The sequence below is a fragment of the Nicotiana sylvestris genome, chromosome 11 (genome assembly GCF_000393655.2).
Source record: "Nicotiana sylvestris chromosome 11, ASM39365v2, whole genome shotgun sequence".
NCBI classification, from domain to species: domain Eukaryota; kingdom Viridiplantae; phylum Streptophyta; class Magnoliopsida; order Solanales; family Solanaceae; genus Nicotiana; species Nicotiana sylvestris.
This window is the reverse complement of record NC_091067.1, coordinates 61,328,350-61,339,948: the sequence shown is the minus strand read 5'-3', so window position 1 is coordinate 61,339,948 and position 11,599 is coordinate 61,328,350. Positions and strand designations below refer to the sequence as shown.

Sequence of the window (11,599 nt, the reverse complement as noted above, 5' to 3'; positions counted from 1 at the left end):
TGCACTTAAAATTTAAAGTTAAGGATTGTATTTGCTTAACTTTTAAACTTGAAATTTTAAGTTAAGTCCTAATCTTTGTTTGTTTTTCCTTCTTTTCTAGTGTTATAATGGAAGGCGATCATTTATTTGATTTTGACGATTGGCGTAATTTTCTGGTATATTGGAAAGGAGATTTTCAATATAAGGAAACAATTAAAAGTTTTCTGTCAAATAGTCAATGGAAGAAATTGAGGGAAAGCATTTTTGGCAACTTCTTCAGATTACAAAGTGTGAAGTTCTCGGGTAAACTTATGCACTGTGTATTGCTTTCTGAAATTGTTAGTAATGAACCTGATTCGATGACCTTCAAGGTATTTGACCGCGATATTAAGTTTACTCGTGATGCATTCCATATTATTACTGGTTTGAAGTCTTATTCGTCGCTTGACATGAAAGGTTTAAATGAGAAAGAGAATAGGCTTTTAAGAGTCTATTTCCCTGGAAAGGACAAAATTGAGTTGGCTGATTTGTATAGTTTTATTTCTAGTCGCCCACATGGTACAACTTCATCATTTGCTGGCAGTGATGATGATGCTTTGAAGTTGGCAACACTCTATTTTGTTGAGTCGGTTTTGATGGGCAAGAGGAAAAATAGGAATGTGTCGGAGCAAATAATGAAAATTGTTGACGATGATGCACTTTGCGCTTCCTTCAACTGGGGCTCTCTTGCTTATGAGACGCTATTAAAATCATTGAAGAGTTGCTTGAAATCAAATGAGAATGATGTTCAGAAGGAGAAAGAGAAAGAAAAAGATATTGATAGCTACACTTTAGTTGGCTTTCCTTTTGCGTTTTGTGTCTGGATTATGGAAGTACTTCCTATTTTCCAAGAGAAACAATTTGTGAACTTCAAAGAAGTTGGTTATCCTCGAATGTTATGTTATTCTGAAATGAAGTCTCCACAATTTGATGCTCTTTGTAGAAAATATTTCCATAATAAAAAAGTAAGTTAATGTAATTACTATCTCTTTTTTTGTTTATTTGTTTTAGTTATGTATACTTATGTTTAGTTTTTCTTATATAATAGGTGTTTAAGTTGATTGAGGTATCACCCTTTATTCCCGTGGAAGAAGAAGATACACAGCCTCTTTGTGTGGAGGAGCCAGTTTCACAAGATCAAGGCTCAAGGTCTTCTTCCACACAATTTGACGAAGGCGTACTTAAGGAAATTGTTAGAGTATGTGTTTCTGCCTTTGAATAGTATTAGTTTTTTATTTGATTATTTCTTGCTTACGAACACCTTTTTTTTTATATTTATGTTTTTTGATTCAGAGATGATCAGAGAGTTTTAAGAAGGATTTGCAAGAAGAAGTTACCAGAGTTAATCAGAAAATTGTAGTATCAGAAAAAAAGATTGAGAACGAAATCAAGGTAATTTCAGTGAACTTGGAATTGAAAGATAAGGACTTCTTGTCCTTAACTTTTGAACTTTGAAATGAAACTTAAGGACATTATGTCCTTAAGTTTTGAACTTGGAATTCAAAGTTAAGGACTTCTTGTCCTTAACTTTTGAACTTGGAGTTCAAACTTAAGGATTGCATTTCCTTAAGTTTTGAACTTTAAGTTCAAACTTAAGGACTGCCTGTCCTTACTTTTGAACTTTGAAATGAAACTTAAGGACATCATGTCCTTAAGTTTTGAACTTGGAATTCAAAGTTAAGGACTTCTTGTCCTTAACTTTTGAACTTGGAGTTCAAACTTAAGGATTGCATTTCCTTAAGTTTTTAACTTTAAGTTCAAACTTAAGGACTGCCTGTCCTTACTTTTGAACTTTGAAATGAAACTTAAGGACATTATGTCCTTAAGTTTTGAACTTGGAATTCAAAGTTAAGGAACTTGTCCTTCTCTTTGTAACTTAGTTGCTTTCTCAGGATTTAAAGAAAACTCTAGGATCAAAGCTTGATACTTTGATGAACATGTTTGGGAAAGCTGATCAGATGAACACAGATAGAGAATCTAGTGTTCCAATTAGAAAATATGGAGTTGATGATCATTGTCGTGCTACTGAGCGTACTGGCATATTCAACCAAGATGCAGGTGGTGTTGAACGTGATTATATGGATGTGCATGCAGAGGGTCAGTATGAAAGAGAATTTAGAGATGCACATCTAGATGATGAAACTGAAAATGTTACTGATATTGGGAAAGGTTAGTTATAGATTTTGATTTTTATTTTCGTTGAAATGTATATTCAATAGATTAATACATATAAACTATGCATGTGCATGCAGAAGTTTGTGGAGTGCCGGAGAAAATTTGTAGAGTTTGTGGATTGCAATCACAGGAGGATTTAACAAGTCCATTGGGGACAAGTGTCAGCGAGATTGTATGCAAATGCTTAGAAGGAACGTATGATCTCTCTACACCGCTGTCATACAAAGAAAAATTTGGAGTTCAAACTTGTGCCAGTCAAGGTTAGATAAAATTTTCATTATATATTGTATCTTTATTTCATTATATATTGTATCTTTTGAAGCAGCAAGCAAAGAAGCTGGAGTGCAGTATCAAGAGAAAACTGGACTACAATCTCAAGACATAGGCAGAAGTAAGATTGGTTCTAAATCTATAGATGCAATATGTGATGATGATGATGTAGCTGGAATGATCTTGGATATTGCAAATGGTTAGGCAGTGCTTTTTTAATTTTATATATGTTTGTTTTAATTAAAGATTATTAACATGTTAGCTGTTGTAAATATTTTTGCAGAATCTTGTCAACAAGCATCTAAAGATCATGGTGAACAACTGCAAGATAAAGAAAATGTGGAATTGCAAGAAAAAGAAAATGTTGCACGCAATATTTTAGCTGAGTTGTCTCTTGAAAAAACACAAGAAGGTACTGTGGAGAAGACAGGTACTGATTGTGCCCTAATTATTATATGTACAATTGAAATTTTGTCTCTTCATTTGACCTGTTGCAGAAAACTAATATGAATATGTATATATATATATATAGTGTCGCCAGCAGAGGAAAACAAAGAGGACACCAATGATGACAATATTAACCAATATAGAAGGAAAAGAAAGAGAGACAGTATTGGTTATGATGGTCCGTCATTTTCTCTTCTTACTCCTACTCCTCCAAGTATACAAATGGACATTGATGCGACTTTGACTATGGAGGGTGAAGGAAATGTTGAAGAAGAACTTGGTCGAGGTAAAAGGAACAAGAAGTTAAGCTGGCAGTTGAAATCTCCTTTTGATAAGGAAGGAAAAGCAGTAAGTTCCAAGGCAGACAATCAAAATACTCTGAAGAGTTCAGGTTGGATAAAATCAACCTATACTCGTAGGTGTATTTTTCATTATGCCAAAGAAGATGAAAAATTAGTGAAGAAATTCATTGTGTGGTTGGGCAAGGAGAAAAGGAGAGGTCGCAAAAAAGAGTAAGTCTCTTAATGTGTTTCACTACATCCTTAACTTCTGTGATTGTAAGACTAATTTTAGGACTAACTGTCCTTAACTTATAGATTCAAGTTTAAAACTTAAGGACTTCTTGTCCTTAAGTTTGAATTCAAAATTCATAAGCTAAGGACATGCAGTCCTTAAGTTTGAGTATCAAATTCAAAAGCTAAGGACACTTGGTCCTTAAGTTATAGATTAAAGTTTTCAAAATTCTAACTTGACATTTTCAAAATTTTCAGGGGACAAATTGATTTATATGCTGATGATAATAGTTTGAGGAAAAAACCATACAAATTGTATCATCAAAAAATCAGTAGCAAAATGTTTTTCCTTGAGCTTTCAGATAGCAAATTTGTTCTTGATGATAAGGTTAGATAATTCACAAGGCATTTATTTTTTCTATTATTAATTTATCATTTTTTCATTATTTTATGACTGATTTGTTATTGATTTGTTTTATTTTTTGCCTTTTTATGAAGCATATTGACATTGCTCTCTATTATCTGAGAAAGAAGGAATGCTACCACCCTCGCGATCATCCTTTTCGATGCACAACTACTGATGTTCTTTTTGATAATTATATGGCACTTGTGTATAAAGATTTCAGTGAAGATGCTAGTGATGAGTTTTGGTGTGCTGGTGATAATCAGTTATTTCTGACACCATATGTGTGGGGGGACAGCCGTAGATGTGGAATTGCATTGACTGAGGTTGACAAAATATTTTTTCCATGTCGGCTTCCTTCAGAAGATGATGAAGCTGTGACATACTTTTTGTTGGGAGTATTGGACTTGAATCAAAAAAAGATTGATGTATATGATTCCATATACAGTGAGCCATATGAAGCAGGAATGAACTACATGCAAATGTATGCACGCATGATCCCCCATTTGCTAAAGTTCTCACAGTTTGACAAAAATCACAAGTCTTTTGGGAATGTCTTCAACAAATTTGATATACAGTGGCAAAGATCACCACACCAAACTGGATCGTACGTGTTATTATTTGTTATATTATTTATATGTACTTAAGATTTATTGTTTAATTCACTGCATATCTTACATTTCTCTTAGGACTGATTGTGGTGCATTCCTGATCAAATTTGTCGAGTTGCTGATGATTGGAAATGACGTGCAACAATTCCAACCCGAAGACATAAAAGACTTTCGAAAAGAACTTGCTGCAAATCTTTGGGCACATGGTGAATGGAAAAGAAATTCTGGTTATGATACTCCACCAGAAAATGTTGGTGATGATTATGAGAGTGAAAATGAAACATTCTGTCCAAAGGAGTTGTAAAGAAATTGTGGTGTTATTTTTGTATAAAATTGCTGTAAAGGTGACATCTGAATTATGCCAGTTTAGGATAGTTCTGAAATATTCTGTAAATTTGTGAAAAGGCACTTATATTTTGTTTTGTTGGAACAGTCCTCAAGTTTTTAACATGGGACTATAACTTAAGGACCTATGTCCTTAACGTTTGAACTTAAAATTCAAAGTTAAGGACAGACAGTCCTCAAGTTTTTAACATGGGACTATAACTTAAGGACCTCATGTCCTTAACGTTTGAACTTAAAATTTAAAGTTAAGGACAGACAGTCCTTAAGTTTTTAACTTGTATTTCAAATTTAAGGACTCCTGTAGTTAATGACAAATAGTCCTCAAGTTTTTAACATGGGACTATAACTTAAGGACCTCATATCCTTAACTTTTGAACTTAAAATTCAAAGTTAAGGACAGACAGTCCTCAAGTTTTTAACATGGGACTATAACTTAAGGACCTCATGTCCTTAACTTTTGAACTTGAAATTCAAAGTTAAGGACAGACAGTCATTACGTTTTTAACTTGTATTTCAAATTTAAGGACTCCTGTAGTTAATGACAAACAGTCCTCAAGTTTTTAACATGGGACTATAACTTAAGGACCTATGTCCTTAATGTTTGAACTTAAAATTTAAAGTTAAGGACAGACAGTCCTTAAGTTTTTAACTTGTATTTCAAACTTAAGGACTCCTGTAGTTAATGACAAACAGTCCTCAAGTTTTTAACATAGGACTATAACTTAAGGACCTCATGTCCTTAACGTTTGAACTTAAAATTTAAAGTTAAGGACAGACAATCCTTAAGTTTTTAACTTGTATTTCAAATTTAAGGACTCCTGTAGTTAATGACAAACAGTCCTCAAGTTTTTAACATGGGACTATAACTTAAGGACCTCATATCCTTAACTTTTGAACTTAAAATTCAAAGTTAAGGATAGACAGTCCTTAAGTTTTTAACATGGGACTATAACTTAAGGACCTCATGTCCTTAACTTTTGAACTTGAAATTCAAAGTTAAGGACAGACAGTCATTACGTTTTTAATATGGGACTATAACTTAAGGACCTCATGTCCTTAACGTTTGAACTTAAAATTCAAAGTTAAGGAGAGACAGTCCTTAAGTTTTTAACATGAGACTATAACTTAAGGACCTCATGTCCTTAACTTTTGAACTTGAAATTCAAAGTTAAGGACAGACAGTCATTACGTTTTCAAAATTGCAAGTTGAACTTACTGACTCCTGTTAATAACTTTTAATTGTTGAACTCAAAAGAAATTAAAAGAACGTAACATGATATAAATATTGAAAATCTAGGCATCCGCTCAAATTAGAATAATAATGAATACAATCTATAGCAAAAACTTAAAAGAGTCGATAAACATAAGTGTATATTTCTACTCTTCTCTATGCTTTCTTGAAAATGGATGGAGTGCCGGAGAATATATACAAGCTGTTCTATTATGACCAATTCTTCTGCAACGACCACATTTGAATTTTATTTTTGATGGCTCGGTAGCAGGAATATGCCTTTTCTTTTGCCTTCTACCTGGTGGCACTTTGAAATCTGGAGGTTTAACAATTTGTGACTTAACACTCTCTGGTACAATCCATGAATCAGTATGTCCTACAGGATGTATTTGTCTTTCATATGTTTTCAGCCAAGATTCCTTTAAGTACCAGTGCGAACAAAAGTCAGACTTCTTGATGTTTCTCTTCTCGATAGCTGCAATTGCATGTATGCATGGTAATTCATCAAGTTGAAATTGAAAACAATCACATGTTCTTTTGTTTAAGTCCACCAAGAAAGTTATTCCTTCTTCTTCAACTCTAGAACGCCATGAATCAACAGGGAAGACCTTCAATGTTGAAAAATTATAAGTGAGTACATTATGTTAAAAAATGTCAAAATCATAATATAAACATAAAACATAATACTTACGTTCAAAGTAAATGCTAAATCTATTCTGTTCTTCAATTCCTCCTCTACCCAACAAGAAACATCATAAAATGTTCCTTCTGCTTTATTTCTTCTTTCATAAAACCAATGTTGTAGCTTCACTTGAATGAAATCCATCATTCTTAGTATAGGCAGCTCCCTTGCTTCTAATAGCACTGAATTCATCGACTCAACTATATTTGTTGTGAGCATGTCATATCTTCGTTGTGGACTACAAGAACGTGCCATCTTTCCGGTGGTTCTTCCATCAAGTAGTCATAAGTTTTCTTATCTACATTTGCAATATCTGACATGTATATGTCAAATTCTTTACGCTTGTATACTCTTGCAGCACTTTGGAAAAGTTTTATGACCTCACTTTTCACCTTTCTTCGCTTTAGGTTCTGCTCCAAATGATAGATGCAAATCCCATGATGGCTTTCAGGATATACCTTTACAATGCCATTTGCAATAGCTTGATGCCTGTCTGATAAAAAAATCAAATTCTCACGGCTCCCAATTGCATTGCGAAGCTGACTAAAGTACCACTCATAGGAATTGTTGTTTTCAGATTCTGCTATTCCAAAGGCTAATGGGAAAATTTGGTTATTTGCATCTTTTGAAACTGAAATCATTAAAACACCACGATATTTTGACTTCAAAAAAGTCGCATCAACAGCAATCACTGGTCTACAATGATTCCAACCAGCTATAGATGATCCATATTCGTAAAACATATAAAGAAACCTGAAAATACAATATAAAACAAGGTTAAAATACCTGAAGTTTAGGACAGTCAGTCCTTAACTTATATTTACAAGTTATAAAGTTAAGGACATGCTGTCCTTAACTTTTATTTCAAAGTTCAAAACTTAAAGACTGGAAGTCCTTAACTTTTAATTACAAGTTCAAAACTTAAGGATAGGCAGTCCTCAACTTCTGGTTATAACTCAAAAGTTAACAAGGCTAAAGACAGCATGTCCTAAATTGTTTACCTGTTGTTGTCGTCTATCTTTATGTTAGTATAAGTTCCCGGGTTTTTACTTGTCATCATATACAAGTATGAACACAATAATTCATAATTTTCTTCGGGACTTCCTCTTATTAAAGCGGAAGCATGTTGAATAGCACGCCACGCCTTGTGATATCCAATGTCTAGTCCATGCAATTTTTGCATCTCTGCCATGACAAAAGCTGGTGTAACTTCAAATCTTGGGTCCCGAAGATTATCGATAATGTAACCACTAATCAACTTTGAAGTAGCATGCCTTTGATCTGCTTTCCTAGTGTTAACAGAGCAGTCATGCTTTTTCTCAAGCTTTACTATCTTGAATAATGTTGAGTCTTTAATTCTGAAAGCACGCACACACCAACGACACCTATCATCATTGCATGTCAACGAATATCTTGTTGAGCTTGATCTAACAACTTTGAATTCAAAATGTCCTTTGATTGCTACATTAGAAAAACAATTAATTATGCTCTTCTTATTGTCAAATACTGATCCGACTTTTATTTGATCCAAAGAAGCATTTTCTCTTAATATTGTAGTTGGGGATTCTTTTTGTTTCAAATTTGATCTTCGTTTAGAAACTACTTCGATTACCGGTGCACTCTCTAAGACTTGAATACCCAAAGCTTGTTCGTTGTCAATCTCTATAATGCTTTGTCCTTCTACTTGAATAGAATCAAATGTTTGATGCACCTCTTCATTTAATGGTTGAGCTTCAACCATATCTACTTCAACTATCTGTTGGCATCGCTCTTGATTGTCATGTTGAGTTTTTGTGTTGGCATGTTCATTGCTTGTTGATGCAAAAACTCTTTCCGAAATATCAACTATGAAACGACAGCTCTTGAAGAGTGAATGAGTTTTTAGCAACTCTATACATGTGTGAAGATCTAAATCTTTGGATACAAGCATTCCTTTGCTTGTTCCAAGGTTGATATCAAACCATATCACTATTTCAAACTTTTCTCTATCCAATTCAATAAGCTCAAAAATCTGTTTAACGAAATCTTCAAACTGAATTGACTCAGGGACTATCAGTCCTTAAGTTTTAAACATGGAATTAAAAGTTAAGGACTGTCAGTCATTAAGTTTTAAACATGGAATTAAAAGTTAAGGACTGCCAGTCCTTAACATTTAAACATGGAATTAAAAGTTAAAGACTGTCAATCCTTAACTATTGAACCAGAAATTAAAAGCTAAGGATTGTCTGTCCTTTAACATTTAAACATGGAATTAAAAGTTAAGGACTGTCAGTCCTTAAGTTTTAAAAATGGAATTAAAACTTAAGGACTACCAGTCCTTAACTTTTGAACCAGAAATTAAAAGCTAAGGACTGCCTGTCCTTTAACATTTAAACATGGAATTAAAACTTAAGGATTGCTAGTCCTTAACTTTTGAACCAGAAATTAAAGCTAAGGACTGTTTGTCCTTTAACATTTAAACATGGAATTAAAATTAAAAGTTAAGGACTGTCAGTCCTTAAGTTTTAAACATGGAATTAAAACTTAAGGACTACCAGTCCTTAACTTTTGAACCATAAATTAAAAGCTAAGGACTGCCTGTCCTTTACCATTTAAACATGGAATTAAAAGTTAAGGACTGTCAGTCCTTAACATTTAAACATGGAATTAAAACTTAAGGATTGTTAGTCCTTAACTTTTGAACCAGAAATTAAAAGCTAAGGATTGTTTGTCCTTTAACATTTAAACATGGAATTAAAATTAAAAGTTAAGAACTGTCAGTCCTTAAGTTTTAAACATGGAATTAAAACTTAAAAGCTAAAGACTGCTTGTCCTTTAACATTTAAACATGGAATTAAAAGTTAAGGACTGTCAGTCCTTAACATTTAAACGTGGAATTAAAACTTAAGGATTGCTAGTCCTTAACTTTTGAACCAGAAATTAAAAGCTAAGGACTGTTTGTCCTTTAACATTTAAACATGGAATTAAAAGTTAAGGACTGTCAGTCCTTAACATTTAAACATGGAATTAAAACTTAAGGACTATCAGTCCTTAACTTTTGAACCAGAAATTAAAAGCTAAGGACTACCTGTCCTTTAACATTTAAACATGGAATTAAAATTAAAAGTTATGGACTGCCAGTCCTTAAGTTTTAAACATGGAATTAAAACTTAAGGACTACCAGTCCTTAACTTTTGAACCAGAAATTAAAAGCTAAGGACTGCCTGTCCTTTAACATTTAAACATGGAATTAAAAGTTAAGGACTGCTAGTCCTTAACTTTGTATACAGAAGAACAACAACAAAGTGAATGACATTTTGTCCTTAAGTTTTTCTTTATTCAATTTGCAAAATGAGGCCAGTAGAATCAAAGTTAAGGACATAGTATTCTTATTTTTTTGAATTCAATTTCCAAAATGAAGACACTATGTCCGGAATATAGAATTATCATAGGAGGCGGTGTCTATAAATTTATCAATCCAGAAATTCAAAATAAATCAAATTCTTATCTAATATATAATCAAATCAATATAGATCTAAAAAAGTATAACTATAGCGAAATAAAAATTGATAGAAACACATGAAATTACAACTTACTGTTTATCTATGTTGTTTTTTTGGATTAGATTGCTGAATTTTTGAAATCGGGAAGAGAAATGGTGGTTCGTCCTCAGTTGATCGTCGCTGCTGCTGTTGCTCGCTTCTTCTCTTTGTGTAACTGCTGCTTGTGTTGATAGCGTAGGTATAAGTTATACCAGAAGGGTATTTTCGTCCAGTCAGGTATAAGTTTTTTAAAAGGAGTGGCTAAAGTCTAAATACATTGAAAACAGTGGCTTTAAAATAAAAGCCACAGCTTTTAGTGGCTATTTGTGCCGTTCGCCCTCAATCAATTATACCCGGTCCAGACTCCATTAAAGTTTTAGAGCGCCAAACGGCGCCGCTTAAAATCCAAGCGACGCCGTTTTGAGCCAAAGCACGGTCAAACAAATCATGGCCCTTCATCATGTCTCATCCGACGGCAAAAGAACTAGCCCATTTTTTCTATAAGACTATCCCAAACGACCTCTCCATACCCCCAAACACTCCTCTCAGCAATCCCTCATCTCCCCTTATTGTTCTCCCCGCCCGCAGAAAATCGCTCACGGCGGAGGAGCACCACCAAATGACACAAAAGCTTCACCCTATACTCTCCACCTCACTCTTATTCCAAATCCACTATCAATCTTCCCAAAAGTTCCGTCAAATTCAACGAATAATATATCCGAAATTTTAGAAAATTAAAGTCTTCCCTCTCCTTTCATTGCTCGATCATTCCGGCAAGTTCACGGTCAAAACTTGCATCTATGGAAAGTTCTTGACAAGAGCTATCAATTGATACAAGAATTGGTCCGTTTCTTGGTAGTCGGAATCTGGTCAACCGGTCGTTGACTGGCCAATTCCTCCTGGAAATTCTCTCTATTGCCTCATCACCATTTGTTTACAGCTTGTTTGGATGATTGCTACCTATTGTATTGTATTGTATTGTTATTCCAAAACAATATTTGTTTTGATTGTTTATTTAAAATTGGTTGTATCTTATTATTAAATCCATTGTTCCGGAACGACCAAAAGCCCCATTTTATGAAATAACCGATTTGATGTGGTGTGGTTGTTTCTTATTTTCTTTTTCAATTATGCTCTTACTTATTACTTTATAATTCTATTTTATTATTTAATTTTTTTTATTTTAACTCCAAATCTCTAATTTGTTGACCTCCCCGTTCTTTTTATCCAAGTCTCGTTCAATTCTTTGTCTCTTTCCATCGTTTTAAATTTTTTTTGACTAATATTAGTTAACCTTTTTTCCCAGATTGTTGCTCTTGTTTTCAAGCATGTAATTACTCATAAATTAGTAGAAAGAGGCTGTCTTAAATTATTTTTATGTGTA

General features: G+C 33.5%; 3 protein-coding genes across 3 annotated transcripts; 2 read left to right on the top strand and 1 right to left on the bottom strand.

Moving 5' to 3' along the window:
- The first annotated feature begins 280 nt into the window (after positions 1-280).
- On the top strand, positions 281-1,259 carry LOC138882396 (uncharacterized). The gene is made up of 2 exons (XM_070163151.1): positions 281-983; positions 1,067-1,259. Exons 1-2 carry the CDS (start codon positions 291-293, stop codon positions 1,238-1,240), a joined length of 867 nt encoding a protein of 288 aa, XP_070019252.1. The 5' UTR covers positions 281-290; the 3' UTR covers positions 1,241-1,259.
- Positions 1,260-1,383: 124 nt separating this feature from the next.
- LOC138882259 (uncharacterized) lies at positions 1,384-4,819 on the top strand. The gene is made up of 9 exons (XM_070162789.1): positions 1,384-1,410; positions 1,911-2,187; positions 2,271-2,453; positions 2,519-2,662; positions 2,747-2,893; positions 2,996-3,422; positions 3,681-3,810; positions 3,921-4,432; positions 4,515-4,819. Exons 2-9 carry the CDS (start codon positions 1,950-1,952, stop codon positions 4,738-4,740), a joined length of 2,007 nt encoding a protein of 668 aa, XP_070018890.1. The 5' UTR covers positions 1,384-1,410; positions 1,911-1,949; the 3' UTR covers positions 4,741-4,819.
- A 2,173-nt stretch (positions 4,820-6,992) lies between these two features.
- LOC104240101 (uncharacterized) lies at positions 6,993-10,677 on the bottom strand. Its single transcript, XM_070161289.1, has 4 exons — positions 10,569-10,677; positions 7,696-8,752; positions 7,153-7,447; positions 6,993-7,007 (listed from the first exon to the last, which is right to left on the bottom strand). Exons 1-4 carry the CDS (start codon positions 10,675-10,677, stop codon positions 6,993-6,995), a joined length of 1,476 nt encoding a protein of 491 aa, XP_070017390.1.
- Between the last annotated feature and the right edge of the window lie 922 nt (positions 10,678-11,599).